We start from the raw sequence: 23,152 nt of genomic DNA, 5'->3' as shown, positions 1-23,152 counted from the left end.
TCAGTCATTACATATAGGGGAAGAACTCCCGACTCTCACATATAACGCAAATCTTGATTCTTTTAATGAGAACCTGTAAGAAATTTTCAGCTTCTCACAAGCTTTCAATAGCAATTGTGAAGAGATAAAACGTTCATACTGGTTCTGAATAAAAGAATCAAGATTCAGGATATATTTGAGTGCCTATATGTAACTCATTTCCATATGCACCACAAGGAGTGGAGTGCCGATTGCTTTGGATTTTCAGTCATTACATGTCTCACACTTGTAACTCCTCCTTTCATTTAAAATAAGCTCTGAAGGCAGATTCTCATGCAGATCGGGGTCCGGCCCATAGATTTTAACAGCACATTTACTTATTAAGAAAAATATGTGTATCTCAAATAAGTCAACAGATCGCAGATAACAAAGTATCATTTTATTCAGCTTCCTATGACCTACATGCCCATATAGATGACTTAGGAGGGTTATTCCTACCGACAGATTTCCTTTAGCAAAGATTTATTAGGTAAATGTATGTTAGCTACATACATTTATTGAAAGTCTGAAATCGATATCTTAGGGTATGTGCACACAATCCTTTCTGGCAGCGCTTTGAACGCAGCATACTCTATGCTGCGTCCAAAGCGCTGCACGCAGGTGAATCCGCATGTGTTCATTGAACACATGCGGATTCACCGCATCCTATACATTGCACTGATAGAATTTCTCTTGCGGAGACCATGCTACGCGCTGCATGTCCGTGTCCGTTGGTGATCCGCAGGAGCATACAGACGCATAGTGGGCATGGGATTTCTTGAAATCCCATCCACTATGCTGTAACATCTGGCCGCTGTGTCCAATCAGCAGCTATTCCTGACTGTGTGCACATACCATACATGTGTCACAGGCTGCAATCCCTGCCCATGCTTTACACAGTATCTCTTCATATAACATTCCCACCAAAAGCTAAAAAACAACAACAAAAATAATCTACATAAACTAATGATAATAATAAAATCAACATAACCTCTAGAGAAAAAAGATGATATAACTACTTTGCAAATGAGCAAGGAGGACTCCTAGAGTTCACCTTTAAATGGAATTAGGTTCTTTTTCCAATCAGGAATTGTAATGGTTACCTGCACACTTGAAGCTCTGAGCTGTGAGGCCCCTTTCCAAGGCCAACGTTGTCAAGATTCCAAGAAAACTTGTGGTTACAGACTGACGCTTGCTCTTCTGCAGCTCCCGTAAAGATAGCTGTTCTTTGGATTTGTTCCTAAGAGGCACTAGTACATCCTGATCTGGTTTCCTGGCGACATTAGCAGCAGATATAATAGCATCCATCCATTCTTGCGCCCTCTGTCGGGTTTCAGCTCGAAGACGAAGGACATCTTGAGGAAAAATGACTTGGAAACAAGAATCGTATCCATCAAGAGTATCCATTTGCACAGAGGTACACGTATCAAGGTTGTAACTAATCAATGGGTCTTCATCCAAACAACTTGGCCGATAAGCTGTAAAGTGTGAACTGGTAAGCACAAATGTGAAGGCTTTCCAATTATTTTGGAGTGTTAATCGATACAAAGTCCCGGTTTTTAAAATGTTTTTTTGATAGCCATTGGCCAAGTTAATGGCCCTCGAAAGTACATTAGATGTATTAGTTAAGCTATGAGTTTCCAAATAGTCACTGTTATTGTCACTTGTGGTATTTGATCTTGTTAGGACATCATGCTGAGGACTCATGTAGTCTGGGATGAAAGTCAAAGCACGTACTCCCTCCCATAACTTCTGCCCCCAGTCCAAGGCCTCCCATGCTGAATCTGCTTTCAGTTGCAATTGGCTGTTATCGGACATTAAGACATCAACCAATTTAGTCTCATGGCTTCCAGTTATACTGATGCTTTCAATATGAGCGAGAGGATAAGCTGTAATGGCATTATGGTTACCACTGCTGTCCGTGCTGTAGATATGAAGTTTATATTGAGTTATCTCAGCATAACAGCTCTTCCAAAAGCTTTCTTGAGTTTTCCGAGTTTCCAGGAATCCTTTTTTCAGTATATTTGGCAATATATGTTCTGCAAAATTAAAAGAATGGATTAGGTAAAAAATGTAAGAATCGGGGGCAATAATTAGTCTTTTTGCACATAAAAAAGAATATTGAAAATACAGGAAAAAGGTATTAATTAGTAAGAATGAGTATTGCTTACAGTGAATTTTCCCAATATGTTTAGCACAAAATTATGCATCCTATGATGAGACAGAGAATTTTATTTGAATTGTATTTATTACATGCTAAAAATGTCAGAAACTGCAGTTTATTAAGAAATGTTTGAGATCGGAGACAACACTTTAAAAAAAATACTGATTAAAAATATGAAGTAGGAAAGTTTGGTTTAATAAAATAATATGGTTATTCTAATCTTCCCATTATTGAAGTGGTTGAGTCCCCAGAGGAAACAAGGTAGAGCTGCCAAGCCATGATGTACAGTTATCGTCCATAATTTCTGGCTTCATGGATGGAACCTCTTGGCCTACGGTCTCTATGTAACATATTTTAATGATGAAGGATGAGATACATTGTCAACGACACTAGTTAGGACTAGTTGTGAAGAGAGAAACGTGTTTTTATTTGTTAAAATTACCATTGCTTTATGAATTTGAGTTTGTGTTCTGTATTTTCAATGTATGTAGGGTTCCTGCGCACCTGGATTAGCAAGGACTAGGACCTCTCTTTGGCTCTAATCCCTTTTATATTGCACAGACAAATAAAAAGGAGATATTGGCCCTATCGCAGCTGACCATTATAGGGAAAATTTGGAAAGAGTAGCCCAACTGTCTTTAGACTGTGGCTACTCGGCGACTTTAGCCACAACACAGGTTGCACAGTGAAAGATCACTGTATCCTCCATCGCAGCACAGTGCAAGCAAATGAGGTCGCATTGCATTCTGCAAGGTACCATAACCGCATAAAGCAAGTCGCAAAAAATTCCAATTACTTTGAGCTCTTTGAGACTTGATGGATGCTGTCAAAGAACATTGGGGTTGCAATGCGCTCCCATTCACTTGCATTATGTTGCAATGTAGCAGTGGCAGTTGAGGAAGGAACTTGTCTGGTCCTATAACTTAGAAACCATGGCATCTGTCCTCTAGATACGTTTCTTTTCTTCAACCACAATTCTGGAGTCATCTGGTTGTGATTGATTCACAGCACAAAAATAATAATAATGACATAATTCTTTGAGTAAACCAACCCCTACAAGATTATTATTATTATTATTATTATTTATTATTATAGCGCCATTTATTCCGTGGCGCTTTACATGTGATAGGGATATACATAACAAAAGCATTTACATAATCTTAACAAAACGAGTCAGCGACTGGTACAGGAGGAGCGAGGACCCTGCCCGCGAGGGCTCACAGTCTACAAGGGATGGGTGAGGATACAGTAGGTGAGGGTAGAGCTGGTCGTGCAGTGGTGTTTACTGCAGGTTGTAGGCTTGTCGGAAGAGGTGGGTCTTCAGGTTCCTTTTGAAGGTTTCCACGGTCGGCGAGAGTCTGATATGTTGGGGTAGAGAGTTCCAGAGTAGGGGGGAAGCACGGGAGAAATCTTGTATACGATTGTGGGAGGAGGAGATAAGAGGGGAGTAGAGCAGGAGATCTTGTGAGGATCGGAGGTTGCGTGCAGGTAAGTACCGGGAGACTAGGTCACAGATGTATGGGGGAGACAGGTTGTGGATGGCTTTGTATGTCATGGTTAGAGTTTTGAACTGAATTCTCTGGGCAATAGGGAGCCAGTGAAGGGATTGACAGAGAGGAGAGGCCGGGGAATAGCGGGGGGACAGGTGGATTAGTCGAGCAGCAGAGTTTAGGATAGATTGGAGAGGTGCAAGAGTGTTGGAAGGGATGCCACGGAGCAGGAGGTTGCAGTAGTCGAGGCGGGATATGATGAGGGCATGCACTAGTGTTTTTGCAGAGTCTTTGCTGAGGAATGCACGGATCCGGGAGATGTTTTTGAGTTGGAGTCGGCAGGAGGTGGAAAGGGCTTGAATATGTGGCTTGAAGGAGAGATTAGAGTCCAGGGTTACCCCAAGGCAGCGAGCTTGTGGGACTGGGGAGAGTGAACAGCCATTGACGTTGATGGATAGGTCGGATGGGGGATGTGAATGAGAGGGTGGAAAGATGATGAACTCTGTTTTATCCATGTTGAGTTTTAGAAACCTGTCGGAGAAGAAGGATGAGATGGCGGACAGACATTGTGGGATTCTGGTTAGTAGGGAGGAGATATCGGGTCCAGAGAGGTAGATCTGTGTGTCGTCAGCATAGAGGTGATACTGAAAGCCGTGAGACTCTATGAGCTGTCCCAGGCCGAAGGTGTAGATGGAGAAGAGCAGGGGTCCTAGAACTGAACCTTGGGGGACACCGACAGATAGGGGGCGAGATGAGGAGGTAGTGCGTGAGTGGGAGACGCTGAATGTCCTGTCTGTTAAGTATGAGGAGATCCAAGATAGAGCCAAGTCCGTGATGCCAAGAGATGAGAGAATCTGGAGTAAGAGGGAATGGTCCACTGTGTCAAAGGCAGATGACAGGTCCAGGAGGAGGAGGATGGAGTAGTGTCGCTTGGATTTGGCATTTAGTAGGTCGTTGGTGACTTTGGTCAGGGCAGTTTCAGTCGAGTGATGCGGTCGGAAGCCAGATTGTAGACGGTCGAAGAGGGAGCAGGAGGAGAGGTGGGAGGACAGTTCAAGGTGGACATGTTGTTCTAGAAGTTTTGAGGCAAAGGGGAGAAGTGATATGGGGCGGTAGCTGGTCAGAGAGGAAGGGTCAAGGGAGGGCTTTTTGAGGATGGGTGTGATTGCGGCATGTTTGAAACATGAGGGGAAGACTCCGGTTGTTAGTGATAGATTGAAGAGGTGGGTTAGGGTTGGGATGAAGACTGAGGTGAGGTTAGTGATGAGGTGGGATGGGATTGGGTCAAGTTCGCAGGTGGTGAGGTGTGATTTGGAGAGTAAAGAGGAGACTTGACCTTCTGTAATGGTGGAGAAGTGGGGTTTGGAGGAGGAGGGTTGAGTAGATATGAGGAGGGGTTGTGTGGACTTTAGGCCAAAGTTTTGTCTGATGGTGTCAATCTTCTGTTTGAAGAATGAGGCAAAGTCGTCGGCTGAGATGAGAGAAGAGGGAGGAGGTGCTGGGGGACGAAGGAGAGAGTTGAAAGTATTAAATAGCTGTTTAGGGTTGTGAGATAGGGAGGATATGAGAGATGAGAAGTAGGTTTGTTTTGCTGTAGTGAGTGCGGACTTGAAATTAGTGAGGGATTGCTTGAATGCGATGAAGTGCTCGATGGAGTGAGACCTTTTCCATCTCCGCTCCGCAACCCTGGAGGCCCGGCGCAGTTCTTTGGTAAGTTTAGTGTGCCAGGGTTGCCTGTTGAATGTGCGAGGTGTGGTGTGTGTGAGAGGGGCGATCGAGTCTAGAGCTGCAGCTATTGTGGTGTTATATGAAGCAGCAGCAACGTCTGCATCGTGCAAGGAATTTATGTCTGTGAGAGGAAGGAGGGATTCAGAGAGAGAGTGTAGGTCAAGGTGTTTGAGATTTCTGCGAGGGTGTGTGAGTTTGTGGAGTGGGGATTGTGCACCCGGAGAGGAGAGGGTAGAGAATGTGAGGAGGTTATGGTCAGAGAGAGGGAGTGGTGAGTTAGAGAGGTTAGATAGGGAACAGAGGCGGGTGAAGATGAGGTCCAGTGTGTGGCCATCTTTGTGGGTGGGTGTGGAAGACAATTGAGTGAGTCCAAAGGAGGAAGTGAGGGATAGGAGCTTAGAGACAGACGAGTGGGGAGTGTCAATGGGGATGTTGAAGTCACCCATTATGATAGTGGGGATGTCAGTGGAAAGGAAGTGAAGCAGCCAGGTAGTGAAATGGTCTAAGAAGGTGGTGGCTTGCCCTGGGGGTCGGTAAACGACGGCCAGTTGGAGGTTGGAGGGGGAATAGATGCGCACACAGTGCACCTCAAAAGAGGGGAGTGTAACGGAGGGTGGCAGTGGGATTTTGGTGAAAGCGCAGAGTTCTGATAGGAGGAAACCTACGCCTCCACCATGTTTTCCATTGGGGCGGGGGGTGTGGGAAAGGTGGAATCCGCCATATGAAAGGGCAGCTGGGGAGGCTGTGTCAGAGGGGGTGAGCCAGGTTTCGGTGATGGCGAGGAAGGAGAGTTTGTTTGTAATGAAAAGATCGTGGATGAAGGAAAGTTTGTTGCAGACATTTTCAATGCAAATTTGGGTAGTCTCAAACAGATTTCACTGTATATATTTTAGTTTCTCTCTATAATGAAACCAGACATCTAATATACTAATTTACCTTTTTTAGCATTCATAATGTATTTGGAGAAAAAAAGAAACAATAGAGAGCCATTACATTTCTTTGAAACTCACACTAATCCCTTTAAAGTGCACATAATGGTTATTCATTTTGCTACCATTTTACTATTCTGTTAATCCAATAAAAGGCCAAGCAAAGCTGAACTGCAATCATGTTCTCTTCTCTCCGCAAAGACGATGTTTTCAGCCTTCCTCCAACATGTCTATTTCTGTTTTCAATTTGCCCTTGTTCCCTCTTACAGTTCTATAACCCGTGGTTTGCTCAGATGTTCGCCGCACAAATACAAGAAGTCCTCATGTAGCCGACTCACTCTATTTTCCATGAAGTGGGCAGGTCGATTAAATAAAAAAATAAAAACACTTGGGACTTGGGCCAGAATGGAAGCTGGCAAGGAAGAGTCCAATCAAAAGGCCCAGGTTCAATCTGCCTTCCACTCTCAATGAAAACGGTAATACTTTTCCATTTAATTTAGTTTCCCAAATAGAGAAATTGAATTTAAGGTGGAACAAAAGAAAGCTAATCACAGTAAATGACCTAACATCTGGGCTGAGCTTTCACAACATAGAAGACTGAAAGGAGATGTATGAGAGGGCAGATGAGGCATCACACATAGATACTGTACCGTTATAGATACTATAAGGAGTATAAGGATACGGTAAGTAGTATACGGAGACACAGAGGATTTAGGAAAAATCTTCAGGCAACCAAAGAATAACTTTCAGTAGATAGTCAATAACAATTTCCTTGCATGATAAATCATGGTTCTGATAAAACACAAAAATATAAGATCAACCATTACTATCTGAAGCCTAATGGCTGCTGGACACAACCTAGTGTATCCTATAATAACAATATCGATTTTATTCACCTTATTGCTGTTTCCATTAAAGGGGTATTCCCATCTCCAAGATACAATGTAGTATATGTAATAATAATAATATGTCACGGGGGTGTCAGAGGTGACAGAGAGTCGCCCTGCAGTTGGTTGCAGGAGAGCTCTACGTTTGGCATTACAGACATCTTCTTACAGGCTGGCTGTCTCTAGTACCCAGCGGCTACCTCCCTCTGGCTAATTATCTCCCTGGCCTGGGTGTATAAATACCTGGTGTGTCTGAGAGGGAGGTGCCGGTGATATTCATTACTACTTGTGAGGCTTTAGCAAGAGCAGTACTTTGCCCTCTCTGGAGCTTGCGGCCGTGTGCGCATTTGTTTGGAGCCGTCTAAAGCTAAGCAATTCCCCCGTTTGTTTACCCTTGTTGTCTATAGAGTTTAGTGGAGACGACTAATGCTCATCTCCTTTCATCCCTAGCCTTAGCCATACGCCAGGGAAAGTCAGGACGAGGCACGCGTGCGGCGATTGGTGAAGAGCCAATATAGGGACGGTAGTTGAGACAGGGTGACACCAGACCAGACTAGGAGGTCTCTACTCCCCCCTTTCCCTAGTGTCTAAGCTCCCTTTCCCTCTTTCCTGTGTGTTGCACTAAGTCTTTCCCACACCTTGAGTGACATAATATTAGCAAATACCTCCAATTAGAAATGTAGTATAGTTCTTCTGATTCTCTATGTCGCTTACCCCATGTGCAGGGCGTTGCAGTAGCTTAGATATCCATGGATACTCCCACTAACAACTAACTGTCACTATAGGAGTGGTTGTAACCATGGACACCTAAACTACTGCAATGCCCTGCACATGGGGTAAGCGAAATAGCAAATCAAAAGAACTATACTACATTTCCAATTGGTGGTATTTGATGATAATATTATTACTACACATACTACATATTGGGATAGGATCTTGGAGATGGGAATACTCATTTAACTCAACATCACTGTACTTTCTATTCAGAAAAAAATGCAGTCCTAAAATCTTTCAGTTGTCTTCCTTTGTGGGAAAAATTGTGATGCACCAGCTTATTACTAACAGATCTCCCTTCCACAGGGGTTGTCACTCAAGCTTTCTCAGAATTCCAAATAGCATACTTAAAGAGGACCTTAAACTTGCTAAAAAAGATTGAGTCAAATACCTTGTAAAAATCCCTGAACTCCCCAGATACTGCTGCTGTTTTTTGTTTTGCGCTGAGTCACTCCATTGCAGAGATATTCACATTTGTTGCTTCTGGAAAGTGGTATGTTAAGGTTAAATTATATATTTCATGGCCTTAAGGGCACACTAGACAATACACTATATACATAAGGGTTATACATGCATAATGGTCAGAGATGCAAACACAATGGTAGTGTTACAAAAGGTATTAGCAGTTATTAAGAGTCAGTTACCAGTCAGATGGAAGGCCTGGCATGCGGGGGAGGGGCTGCCACATGGGAGGCTTGCGGTCCCCTTTGCTGCAGGACTTTTCCCACACGATGTGTCATCGTGACTCTCGGAGAAAAAGACACTGAGCTGCTGGAGCTCTCAACCCCTCTGGGTCACTCCCCCTCCTGCTCCCTGGCTGGACCTAAATATCCACCCCCGGTATCTCGCAGCTAAAAACTCCAAAAACTAAAATGGGCTATACTTCCTTAATGGACGGTCCTAGGGAGCCAGCTCTGGTGTCATCAGATCCAGCCAGGCCCCTGCTACGCGTGGAGACCAAACACACTGACCCTAGGGGTTTCCTACATGATAGACTGTGCTGGAAGCTAGGGTGACATAGAAAAATCTATTTGGTGTATCGCTGGGATGTATCTTATTCCCATAACTCGGTATTGAATTATACTTGTCTGACACAGAGGACATGCCGCATGGCTGGGGTCCACAGGGGGTCTTCCTGTGGCAGCTCCACAGCAGAAGGTGGGGGTTTTGTCACTCACTGTCCCTCTGCCCCCTCCCTTCTTGTTTAGCTGCAGAAGTGTTCAATTACAGCTGTACAGTCTAGACCTCTATAGTCCCCCGCCAAACAGGGCACAATGATTGACATGGGATTATATTTTGAATATTCTTCACAACAAAGTATTTCAATTTCTTGAGCAATTGACAGTTCCTCGTTAACTACCTTTATATATAAGGAAATAATAGGCATAGTAATGTATTACAGCTGAACATATTCCAAGACCAGTGCATTATACATTTGATTGTGGCGCTCTTCTCAGACATTCCTCTGTTACGGAATCAGCTCAAGAGTTCATGCCTGTAACTACTACGCAGGTAATTCATTCATAAGCCATAAATCCCTACAGAGGTATGTTTTAAGGAGTAGTAATTCAGTGGTTACATTCATAATATGTCTAGTCTAGCAGAAGCAAAGTAGCATAAATACTCTGAACATTGAAACTGCAACACCAAGAAGGAAAAAAGTCAAGGAATTATGAAATGACGTCCCTCATTTGCTTGATGAAATACAAGTCTGGAGAAGCTGCAGGACATGGTAGCACATTTAGGCCACATAGGCTGCTCACGAGCATCATGCGGCCTGGCGTTATTGAAAAATGGCTCCAGGAACACTTTGGAGAAATGGCTGTACCACTGGTTCCACACCCAAATTAATGTAAAAGCCGAGCTGCTGGTGTACCAAGAATAGGGCTAGATGAGTCCGGCTACTGTACATTTACAAGTGCAATTGACCGGCAAGTGAATTACCATGGTCATATGAACACAGGCATAATTGTTATAGCAGCTTTAGTCTCCTTCAAATTCTGTGAGGCTTCTGAAGTATCAAATTACAAATGGCAGCATAATTAGTACGGTACCAATCAGTAAGAAGGAATCTACTGCCAATATATTGACAGATTTGATCTACAAAAGCCACTCCCTTTTAGTATAAATGGATGCCTTATAGATCAGGTAGATCTAAACTGGAGTAATCCACTACAACCTTGGTGCAAATGAAAACTTTTTTTCGGCAGCCGGGAGCCTGCTGAAGGCCCCTGTAACTTGTAACTAGCATCCTGGTCCAACTGTCATCTACTATCTCAGTAACGGGAAAATCTGTTCCATTTCTCTGAAGCAGATTTCTCTGATAAGTTATGTTAAAAGGTGGGGAGCTAGAAGTAGACAAAGATATTCTGCAGCAAGTCCCTTGCAGTTCTCCATAGAACTTTATGAGCACCAACTATCATCTTCTATCTCAGTAATGGGGAAACCTGTCTTCACAGAAGAGAGATTTTACCCTTGAATTGAGAATTTTGAGAATGAAACATCAGTAAAGGATCAGAAAGAAGAGGATTTTTCTGATAAGATATATTACAAAGTTTCTTATTTTGATGAGTACCATTGATTTGTGAAATAAAAATTAAATCGACAGTTACTAGTGATGGGCGAGCGTGGAGAGAGAGTCCGACGTGATTGATTCGAGTATAGAGCACTCAAGCATTTCAGTGCTCGATCAACACTAACGGGTACTCTTTAAGAAGTTTCTGGTAATCATATTAATAAGCTGAAACGCGACTACTTTGGCCACTATGACAACTCAGACCAGGACTGCCATGGTGCTTTGAGTACTAAAGGGCAAATCTCACCGATCATGCAGTGATACAGTTTAACTTGAAAAATGCAATTGTCTAAAAAGTGGTACAGAAAACATGGCAGTGAAATCACATGGACCTTGTGGCCATACTGATGACACTGATAATGACACACAGTACTCCAAGAGCAGTGGGACAGAATCACTCATGTTGCAGGGGCAGCGGTGCGCCACACCGCCAAGAGCTGTACATCAAACCATCAATGTTCTGCGAACCTCTCCAAATCTGTGGCAAATAGAGGTAAAACATATGGTTTTGTGAGTCTTTTTATGAAGGGAGAGAAGATTTTTTTCCTTCTCTCTGTGATACTTTAGATAATTTTAAAAGCTATAGATAAAATAAATTTAGGAGGTTCAATTGTTGTATTACCTTCCTAATGAATATGTAATAGGGCTGAGTGCCAAATAATGTGTTTGCATTTAAAATCATACATAAAAGCCTAAATTACATACTTGTATACTGAAGAAAGGTATATGTACGCTACTTAAAGTGTCACTGAGGTTTTAAAAAACTTTGTATACAGTACATCAATAGCACAAATGGATGTAAGAAACGTAATATGTTATCAGAGAAATATGCTTCTTACAAGACATTTCTCCTCTTGCTTCCTGAACTCACGGAAAAACTGTTCAAATCTAACAACCTGTCACTGAGGTGTCAGATTACAGCTGTGTACTCAAACCTATGGAAAGTGGATGGAGGTGGAGTAAGAAGAATAGTATAAGAGAGAGGCACAAATTGTGCTGATGTTTTCCAGCAAGTGTTTTATCTCATGCCAGTGCGGGATTCACAGCTATACTGCTCGATTCACAGCTACACTACTCAGTACTGCTGTATGATGCACTTCATGCTGCCGCCGCTGCTTCATAAGGGGTGCTATGCAAAAACAGGAGAGCAGGAATGCCTCATCATCTGCGCATCTGTGTGTACTGTGTACAGCAGACATAACAGCTAGTCTCCAACCACTAGCTCTATGACTAAATTAAGACATATAGGGGAAAACTGGTAAAAAAACAAAAAAACAAGTGGGACATTCATATCACTGATGTAATGTGTAAATACCTACTGAGGAGGCAGAAAATGTCACTATTCTGGCAGGTAATGAAACAACTGAAACACAGAGACTGCCATCAAATCTGATAAAAATCTGAAATAAGAAAGGCGCAATTCAGTTACCCATTAGCACCCTCTATGACTGCACCTATATTTTGTATAAGGTTCACTCCATCCATGCAGTGTAATAATTACATTTAATCAAAGCAGTAGGCCGATACCATGTGTCTAAAAGCAGAACAAGGAGCCATTATGCACAGCCTGATATTGTGTAAAGATAATAAAAAAGAACAGCTTTGCAATTACAATAATAAGTCACGTAACGCTCTTTATGAAGGGAGCTGAAAGCACTTTGTAGAAACAAATTATATGTTATTATGGTTCCCATAATAGGATTACACTGATTTTATCTTGCAGTGAAAAATTGACAGAAGTCATATTTTATCCATCATTAATGAAATAAAGCCTAATGTAATTGATATTTTAAGGTTATTTCTAAGGAAGCTGTCCTTCTACTGCTCCGCATTTCATCTTTCATTTTATCTGTGAATGACAAAGTGTTTGATTTTCAGCTCTTGTAAATCTCTAATGAAGCTTGAGAAGCTACAGGCATGATAGCATAATACTAACATTTCCCTGAAAATGAATGGAGATCATTCACTGTGGCTGCATCCTCCACAAACAGAAGGGAAGCCGAAACTTTGTGCAGCGAGATTCTCACTGATAGTTTATCCACCCACTGTATTTCCTATTGATTTGTCTGTCACCCTAACCACTATTGCAGTTTTCTTTATAACACATCACCCTACACTTCTCCCTATCTATCAAAACTCTAAATGTCTTTTTTTACTGTTCTTCCTGTGATGTTTCGTTTGTGAGGACTCTCAAAAGTGACATCATAGGAGTCTGGGTCTGCATTCACTCTTCAAAGTGTCCATCGCCCTTCCAGCAACAGGACATCACAGGGGGCAGCGCTGCAGTTACACACTAGTTTCTTGCATCGCCAACCTCTGAAGATGTCCTGGATCCTGGGTGATAGACGATGTGGGAGAGGTGAGTGCAGCGCCAGCACTCTGTTTCTCTCTCTGCTGCCAAAGTAGCTTCTGTGAAAGAAGACGTCATCAGGTGATGGAGATAAAAGCAGTGAGTGAAAACAACGTTGCATCAAAGCTTCTAGCATCGCCCTCAAATGAGTCGTCAGGAGTCGGAGCTGGTGTCACTCACAGCTTCCATCTCCTTCCCCTGACAACATCTTCTTTCACAGAAACTACGGCGATGGAGATAGTGCAGCGCTGGCTCTATGCTCACATCTGCCACAGTGTGCATCACCCTAGATCCAGGACGCCTTCAGAGGGTGCAGCAAAGCAAGAGACTAGTGAGTAACTGCAGGGCTGCCCCGTGGGACGTTCGGTTACAGGAGGGTTGATGGACGCTGCAGAAAGTGAATGCAGCCTCAGCCTTCTGTGACGTCACGTTTGAGACTCCTCTCAACTCCAAGATGTTTGGAACAACCTCTCAGCCAAGTTTCTCCAAAAACTGTGTGTAAGTGTAACTAGAAGAATTAATGCTGTCTTGAAGGCAAAGGGTATTCATACCAAATATTGATTTGATTTAGATTTCTCTTTTATTCATTCACTTTACATTTTGTTAAAGCACTACTTCAGTGTTTTTTTTATTGCATGCTGGAGTGATGCTTTAAATGTAATGCCCCTGCCCCCTGTCTCATACTCACCTTCCGGCCTTTTCAACTGTTTCGCCGCTGCTGCTCCCGTCCATCTCTGGCGAAAAGTGAACTGCCTGCAGCTCCAGTGTTTCATGGAGCTGTGCGGAGGTCACTTTTTAATAAAAATTGATGAGAGCCTCGTTCTTGCTCTCATAGAGTTGCACTGAGAGCTTGTGATGTAGCTTTTGACTTCCGGCCAATCAGAAGCTACTGTCACAAGATGGCGCTGCGGGACCGGAGCAGTGCTAAAAAACAGTGGAGACGCCGGAGGGTGAGTATATGACCAGGGGCTTACATTTAAAGTGCCACTCCAGCGCTAACAAAAAAAAAAAAGCTGGTGTGGGGCTTTAACCCCTTTTTGACGTGAAGTGTAATAATATGTCTCTGTGACCTGAGCCTTAATGACCAGGTACGTATTATTACACCTCACAGATCGCGCCCGTACAGAAGCTGTACGGACGCGATTGCCGTTGGGTATCAGCTGATTTTGAGAGCTGACACCTAGTACTATGTGCCAGGAGCAGTCCCGCACCACTCCCAGCACATTAACCCCCGAAATCACAGCATTTCCGGGGCAGGCAGAGGTAAGAAAGCCCCTCTTACCTTGGATCGGAGACCCCGTGTGGGGGCATCAGGAAGTAAGATAGATTGTGCACTGCACACAATCTAACTTGTGCCAGTGCAGAGCTGAAAGCCTGCACAGCACAGGGATACTGCTGCATCCTTATGCTATGCAAGCGATCAGATTGCAAAAAATGAGAGTCCCATAGGGGACAAAGTGTAAAAGTGAAAAAAAAAGCGTCAGAAAGTGAAAAAAAATAAAAAATAACTGTAAAAATATAAAAAAAAGGGGGTCTTTTATCTTGAAGGAAATATTTCCTGTAACATAAGTGACAAGTGATGTAGCAGCTAGAAGTGGACAAGGGGAAAGGACAATGGGTCTTTGCAACCTTGTCAAAATTGCAACCTCTGCAGCTAAGCCACAAGCCTTCAAGTAACGAAGCAAGATACTGACCAACATACAGTACTGCCGTGACACATTAGCCTTTGGCAAACTTCAAGTCTCAGCACTGCAGTACGTTACTACAGACACAATCTCATTTTCACACTATTATGCCACTGAGTGACTACAGATTTAAATCCTCATTTGCTTCAGCTTTTTTACAGTTTAGAAGAAAAATCTCTTGCAACCCATGGAAAGCTTACAGCAAGCAGGGTAGCTATTCACAGATTTTATATGGCCTTTTAATTAACTATATTAATTATATTTCTTGCCTTTTAAAACATTTTTCTTTTAACTAAGGCTTTCAGGAACAGAGTACTTTTAGCTCAATTTTACCCCTGCTGCTTACACAGCCAGTGTTACATGTGGGTCTTGACTTTGGATCCAGAGTGGAGCTGTTTGGTCCAGTTTTGCAGGTAAGCCAGCGGTCTTTACAGTTGTGATCAGGTCTGTTAACACTGTGCTTTATGCTATAGCCACACTAATGGCAATCCTACTCAATGTATTCATGTGGGTTCTCTTCTATACGGAGAACAAGAAGTTTAATTTCAAACACTTTCAGGCTGTGTGCCCACTATGAGTTTTTCAAGCGTTTTTGATGCGGAATTTACACAGCAGAAACGCTTTAAAAACGCTTGGTAATCCGTGCCCAATGGTCCCCAATGAAAATCTGCATGTTCTGTGCCCATGCTGCGGAATTTTCTGCAGCGGATTTTCCTTGCAGAAAAATCAGCAGCATGTCCATTATTTGTGCGTTTCTGCATGCGGATTTGAGGTCACAATGCATTTGAAAAACACAAGTCAAATCCGCATGTAAAAACGCTGCAAAAACGCGTGTAAAATCCGCAAACCTTTTTGACTGCCAAGAAAATGCAGAAAAGCTGCAGAAATTTTCTGCTTCATTTCTGCATCGTGGGCATATACCCTAAGACTTAGTGCCCACGATGCAGAAATGAAGCAGAAATTTTCCTGAGCATTTCTGCATTTCCTTGGCAGAAAAACGCACGCGTTTTTTACATGCGTTTTTGATGCGTATTTGCCATGTGTTTTTCCAATGCACTGTATAGGCAAATACACATGCAGAAACGCACAAGAATTGGTCATGTCCGTATTTTTTCTGCGAGTAAAATCCGTGCAGAAAAAATCCTGACGATGTGCACAGAACTTGCAGAATGTCATAGGAAGTCATGGGATAAGGTATGCAATGTGTTTCTGGAGCGTTTCCGCGCTGCAAATCTGCACCAAATAAAGCACCAAAAACGCATCGTGGGCACACAGCCTTACCCTTTAAATGGAACCTGTCGGCTACAAAAAACACTATTTGCATGCAGATATAGTGGTAATCTGCAGGTAAATAAGTTTAACCAAGTTTTGCTGCGTTACTGGAAGAGCGGATATAGGGAAAAAATTACCTCTTTTGACCGAGGAATGTAGAGGGTTAAACTGCCAGGATTGGCACTTCCACCGGTTTGGCAGATGAGGCAGGAGTAAGGGAAGGTGCACACGACCATGTTTTTGGTCTGGGTGCAATCCGACAAAACATCAGAAGCCATGAACATGTCTGATTTTTTCCTCGAGGGTTGGATTACACTATGATCACAGTTTAATCAGAGTTTCATTTGCATAATTGACCCAATTCTCTCAGATGAGAGGATACACGTCTTCTGCAACCTAGCCTAAGGCAACGTAATTCAGTCCTGCTCCTGCTGTTGATTAGCCTGGTGAATATGTATGTCACAGAACAGAGCTGAAACTGGCGCCCAGCTGCAACGTACATTTTCTACGTTTGTCGGGAAACAGTTAATGGGACAATATTGACCAACTTCTCCTACAAGGTGGAGGTAACTTGAAGCTAAGAGTGGGTGGATCCTAACCCCTATGTCATACCAAGATAGTTCAGATAAAGTAAATCAAGTCATACCAGTATTTCCTTCAATGTCTCTGGTGAAGTGAACCCCTTGGCTTGATGACCGCTGCAATGGGGCATGTTTGCGAACATTATTCCAGTCCACATGACTGACATCAGACCGGGATCTGTTGTGTCCTGGTCGGAATTTTGGAAGCTCTTCATTGAGGGCTCCTGTGTCATTAACTGAACGAGGTCTGTCACGTCTGCGATGACAAGCAGTAAAAAAAGGAAATGCAGAAGAGTCTTTTTCTTCTCCAGCCAACGATGGTATATCCGAAAATGTTCGTCTGGTTGTGGAAAAATGTTCTTTGGCGTGAAAACCATTCTTTGCTTCGGCATCAAACAGGCTACTTTTACACCTCTCCCAAATGATGCTTTGCTGTGAGTTGGCATTTTGACCATCAGCATGCTGCTTGATCTTATCAGATATGTCATTCCCCAGGAGTTCTGGAACTTCGTGAATGCCAAAGACCTCTGGCTGATGACCCGCATGCTCCAAATTATCAAATGAATTGAAGAAGTCTTCAGTGACTTCAAGTGCTGGACTGATGTCCTCCACTTCCAATGCCTCCATGCTTTGCTGATATAGTTACTCTCGATACATTACTAGGCTTGATAGCCAACTATGACCAGGTGAAACTGGAGTCTCAAGTTCATACCCTGTTTGAAAACAAAAAAACAACACATTAATTTCCAATACGTTACCGTCAAAAACTCAGTGTAAATTCCTTACAAGGAACATATGCCAGGATTCCCACACATCCTAGCATTTATACTACATTTCAATAGTATTTGGGGATCTACTGGGCACCAAATGTCTATAGGAAGCACAAATCCTAAAGTTGCACAGGGACAAAAGCCTAATTGCTCACACAAAACTTTAAATGGAATGTCACTTTATTTTTTTAATATATGGAATTGCTAACAAAAATTATTTATGAGTGTTTAAAATTAACTGGGGTAATTGTTGTTTTTAAATTACTTTTTTACTTAGCCACTGGGGCAACTATTTTTAGTTGCCGTTCTGTAAGTGTCTGAGCTAATACAACAACCACAGGCCATAGGAGACCGGGTCGGACGCCAACCCCACCTCCTGTACTGAGCGTGCCTCATCTGTGAGCTTGGCATGCCTCCTGGCTGTAGGTGGAGTCTGGCATCATTTTACTGAAACCTAGAGCAGAGCACTGGGTTACAATTTCCCTCTGTCATCGGTCTGTTCAGCTTACCCCATGTACCAAACTTTCCCAGGAACAGATACAAGTAACATCGGCTAAGCAATCTAGTAACATAGGAGGAGGCGTTAAAGGGGCAATGTAGTCAGCGCACCCACTTTCCACCTAATGGTCATCGCTCAAATCATAGTACTAGGATTTATACATTTTTTTAACTTTAAATTATATGGTATTGACTAGCAGCTACTAGTAAGAATACATGATACAATTATCCCTATTGGAACATGTGTTGGCAATAGCAGGCAGTGAGCTAGCCTCTTCTCAGGACAATCCATAGCAACAGACCTCTCGGGGGAGATCATGCTGTATATAGAGGGATATGGGCGTCATCATACTGTACACAAAGGGCTGTGGGGATATCATATTGTATATAGGGGACTGTTAGCCATCACATTGTATATAGGGAGCTGTGGAAACATCACACTGTATATAGGGAGCGGTGGAACATCATACTCTATATAAGGAGCTGTGGAAACATCACATTGTATATAGGGAGCGGTGGAACATCATACTCTATATAAGGAGCTGTGGAAACATCACATTGTATATAGGGAGCGGTGGAACATCATACTCTATATAAGGAGCTGTGGAAACATCACATTGTATATAGGGAGCGGTGGAACATCATACTCTATATAAGGAGCTGTGGAAACATCACATTGTATATAGGGAGCGGTGGAACATCATACTCTATATAAGGAGCTGTGGAACATCATACTCTATATAAGGAGCTGTGGAAACATCACATTGTATATAGGGAGCGGTGGAACATCATACTCTATATAAGGAGCTGTGGAAACATCACATTGTATATCGGGAGCAGTGGAACATCATACTCTATATAAGGAGCTGTGGAAACATCACATTGTATATAGGGAGCGGTGGAACATCATACTCTATATAAGGAGCTGTGGAACATCACATTGTATATCGGGAGCAGTGGAACATCATACTCTATATAAGGAGCTGTGGAACATCATACTCTATATAAGGAGCTGTGGAACATCATACTCTATATAAGGAGCTGTGGAACATCATACTCTATATAAGGAGCTGTGGAACATCATACTCTATATAAGGAGCTGTGGAACATCATACTCTATATAAGGAGCTGTGGAAACATCACATTGTATATAGGGAGCTGTGGAACATCATACTCTATATAAGGAGCTGTGGAACATCATACTCTATATAAGGAGCTGTGGAACATCATACTCTATATAAGGAGCTGTGGAACATCATACTCTATATAAGGAGCTGTGGAAACATCACATTGTATATAGGGAGCGGTGGAACATCATACTCTATATAAGGAGCTGTGGAACATCATACTCTATATAAGGAGCTGTGGAACATCATACTCTATATAAGGAGCTGTGGAACATCATACTTATTATAAGGAGCTGTGGAACATCATACTCTATATAGGGGGTCTGCAGTGACATCATACTGCATGGGGGCATATTTGAGGGCATCATACTTAAATGGAGCATCTGAAAGGGTCTCATGGTAGGTGAAAACACAAAGGGGCTTCTCTGGGCAAATGACACTGATGAATTATCCCTCATCAATATCAGATTGGCGGGGGTGCAACACCCAGCTCCCCTGCTGATTAGCTGTAAAAGCCTTTGGCAGCGGCCATATGTGAAAGCTTATGGAGCTACACTGCATGTCTCTTTCCAATATGTAATTTTGCATTATCAATAAAGGGGTTTTCCAGGCCAGAGGTAATCTTTTTCAGGCACTGTATCAGACCGAACCCTAACACTATGTAGTATATGCACTGCTAGGATTTAGGTCTGCTTGCCGGTTTGCTCTACGCTATTGACATACTTGTGGACATACGCTGACAAACTTCTCTCCCTGCGTCTCTCAACGCTTTATAATTAGCATTCAGAGAAGTTATTTGCTCGTCGACACATAACTTTATGCAAATCGCATATGAGGGATATATAATTACCGGTCGAACTGGCAAGTAGGGCCGAATCCTAACATTGTGTAGCTTATGGCAATACCTTAGGATACAGTGCGGACAAAAATTAGTCCTGCTCCAAAAAAAACATTTAATGATACACGGATATACAATGATTTTGGTGCCAATGATGTCGGAACGTTTTTTTATTAAGTTTATGGTGCCGATTAAGAATATAACTTTGGTTCGGTCAGATTGGCTCTAGTTTCTGAGATATTTAATAGTTAATTAATAGTGATGAGCGAACGTGCACGGATAACGAGCATGTTCGGGTGTTATCCGAGTATCGTCGGCGTGCTCATATATTATGTTCGAGTCCCTGCATCTGTATGATTTGCAGCTGTTAGACAGCCTCAACATATGTGAGGATTCCCTAACAAACAGGCAATCCTCACGTGTTGAGGCTGTCTAACAGCCGCAAATCATGCAGACACAGGGACTCGAACATAATATACGAGCACGCCGACGATACGCGGATAGCACCCGAGCATGCTCAGATAAGACGTTATCTGAGCACGTTCGCTCATCACGATAGATTAATTACAGTAGAATTCTGGCTTCTGGTTTCAAAAAGTCGCTTTTACGCTAAGTGCCCACGATGCAGAAATGCTCCGGATTTTTTCTGCATCTCCCTGGCAGGAAAAACTCATGGAAATTTTACATGCGTTTTTCCTGCCAGGTAGAAGCATTTGTCAACCGTTTTTGCATGTATTTCTGCATGCGGGTTATCAAAAGCTTTTTCAAGCGATTTTAGCATCACTTGGAAAAGTGCTTGACAACTTGGTCACACTATATAAATCCATGCAACCGGCAACGGGCATGGATTTATATAGTGTGACCATGTTACAATGCTGCAAATCAATGCATCAATAGTAAAACAAAAGAATAAAATGGTGAAAAATAAAAAAAACATTATACTCACCTTCCGATGGCTTCGGTGGCTCGCGGTGGTGTAAAAGGACCTTCCATGATGTCATTTAGTCATGTGACAGGGCACACGACCGCCGACGTCAGCGGTTGTGTGACCTGTCACATGACTAAATTACATCATGGAAGGTCCTTTTACACCACCATGAGCCGCCGAAGACACCGGACGCACCGTACAGGAGACCGGGGGCCATCAGAAGGTCAGTATAATGTTTTTTTTTATTTTAATTCTTTTTTAACTACAGGTACTATGGTACCCAGGTCTGGATGAGAGTCTCCTCTTCTCCAGACCCGGGTACCATCCGCACATTGAATCGCTTAATATCCGCATGTCACATGTAGTCATTAAGCGATTCAATGCAAGTCAATGGCGGCAATTACGCCGCGTTTCCGCAAAATTAATGGATTTTTGCACAATGATAATCCGCAGCGGAAATTTCCGCAGCATATGCACAGCACATGCGGATCATCATTGGGGACCATGGGGCACGTATTACCAAGCGTTTTCGCTGCGGAAATTCTGCGGCAAAATGCTTGAAAAAAGCATAGTGGGCACGCAGCCTTATAGCATTGTACGCATACAAATTGACATACAAAATAATTATATCGGATATTTCATTACCTAAGACACTGTTAAAGAGTCAAAAGACCAAAAGCTATTGCATTTGTTATCATACAACAGTACATTGGGGGAATGCATTATTTTCATAGATGAATTATCTCAAAAACTAAAATCAATTCAGTAAAAGTAATGGGATTTTTTTACTTCAGTACCCTCAAAATACCCTAAATCCAGTAAAAAAAACCTTGGTACCTGAAAAAATTTTTTTACTAGACCTGTGTAACCAAATTGGTTTTGTGTGGATGAAAGGTTTCGCTCTCAGAATCAAGTTCTTTGGTGGGCACAATGTTCCCTAGTCCGACACTGGCCATAATTAATTTTATTTGTAAGTTTAGTATAAGACAATACAGGTCAATGTCTTATGTACATTAAGCTTCCAGGGCTAATGCATACCTACTTTAAATGTATCATTGCAGAATATTAATAAAACTCTTCATAAACTAATCTATAACTTTTTACCCACAAAAAACTGGATAATAAGGAAATGATAATAAAACACAAAATAGTGTTATAGCAAATTCCCATCTTAACATATGTACAAGCGAGAGTTAACTGACTAATTTTTTAGTGCATTTTTTAATAAAGGGGACAGTGCTCATAATGAGTTGCCACAGAATAAAGAGAACCATAGGAAGGTCATGGGAGCATAGCTTGAGAGCTTTGTTCATGAGAAGAGAAGCCACCAGTGAACGCCAGTTCTCCAAAGGCAAAAATAATTTCCCAGACCATTTGTCTACAAAACTCAAGAGAATATACACTGCTCAAAAAAATAAAGGGAACACTCAAATAACACATCCTAGATCTGAATGAATGAAATATTCTCATTGAATACTTTGCTCTGTACAAAGTTGAATGTGCTGACAACAAAATCCCACAAAAATCATCAATGGAAATCAAATTTATTAACCAATGGAGGCCTGGATTTGGAGTCACCCCCAAAATTAAAGTGGAAAAACACACTAGAGGCTGATCCAACTTTGATGTAATGTCCTTAAAACAAGTCAAAATAAGGCTCAGTATTGGGTGTGGCCTCCACGTGCCTGTATGACCTCCCTAAAATGCCTGGGCATGCTCCTAATGAGGTTGCGGATGGTCTCCTGTGGGATCTCCTCCCAGACCTGGACTAAAGCATCCACCAACTCCTGGACAGTCTGTGGTGCAACGTGATGTTGGTGGATGGAGAGAGACATGATGTCCAAGATGTGCTCAATCGGATTCAGGTCTGGGGAACGGGCGGACTAGTCCATAGCTTCAATGCCTTCATCTTGCAGGAACTGCTGACACACTCCAGCCACATGAGGTCTAGCATTGTCCTGCATTAGGAGGAACCCAGGGCGAAAAGCACAAGCATATGGTCTCACAAGGGGTCAGAGGATCTCATCTCGGTACCTAAGGACAGTCAGGCTACATCTGGCAAGCACATGGAGGGCTGTGCGGCCCTCCAAAGAAACGCCACCCCACACCATTACTGACCCACTGCCAAACCGGTCATGCTGAAGGATGTTGCAGGCAGCAGATCGCTCTCCACGGCGTCTCCAGACCTTTCACGTCTGTCACATGTGCTCAGTGTGAACCTGCTTTCATCTGTGAAGAGCACAGGGCGCCAGTGGCGACTTTGCCCATCCTGGTGATAGGTGGCAAATGCAAAGCGTTCTGCACGGTGTTGGGCTGTGAGCACAACCCCCATCTGTGGCCCTCATACCACCCTCATGGAGTCGGTTTCTAACCGTTTGTGCAGACACATGCACATTTGTGGCCAGCTGGAGGTCATTTTGCAGGGCTCTGGCAGTGCTCCTCCTGTTCCTCCTTGCACAAAGGCGGAGGTAGCAGTCCTGCTGCTGGATTGTTGCCCTCCTACGGCCCCCTCCACGTCTCCTGGTGTACTGGCCTGTC

At 42.9% G+C, this 23,152-nt stretch overlaps 1 protein-coding gene across 2 annotated transcripts in view; it reads right to left on the bottom strand.

Annotated features, from left to right (window-relative positions):
• Positions 1-23,152, bottom strand: part of PLEKHM3 (pleckstrin homology domain containing M3) — a 348,977-nt gene that overhangs the window by 292,134 nt on the left and 33,691 nt on the right. For both annotated transcript variants that reach the window (XM_073646341.1, XM_073646340.1), the window contains exons 2-3: positions 16,519-17,166; positions 1,122-2,057 (exon numbers count right to left, since the gene is read on the bottom strand). In XM_073646341.1, the coding sequence (XP_073502442.1) occupies positions 1,122-2,057; positions 16,519-17,080 (1,498 nt within the window). In that variant the 5' untranslated portion in view covers positions 17,081-17,166. The remainder of the gene's footprint in view (positions 1-1,121; positions 2,058-16,518; positions 17,167-23,152) is intronic.

This window comes from Phyllobates terribilis, unplaced genomic scaffold, assembly GCF_046119375.1.
Source record: "Phyllobates terribilis strain yellow unplaced genomic scaffold, ASM4611937v1 Scaffold_9__5_contigs__length_417890890, whole genome shotgun sequence".
NCBI lineage: Eukaryota > Metazoa > Chordata > Amphibia > Anura > Dendrobatidae > Phyllobates > Phyllobates terribilis.
The sequence above is the reverse complement of the archived record's forward strand: the minus strand, read 5'-3'. Positions and strand labels throughout refer to the sequence as shown.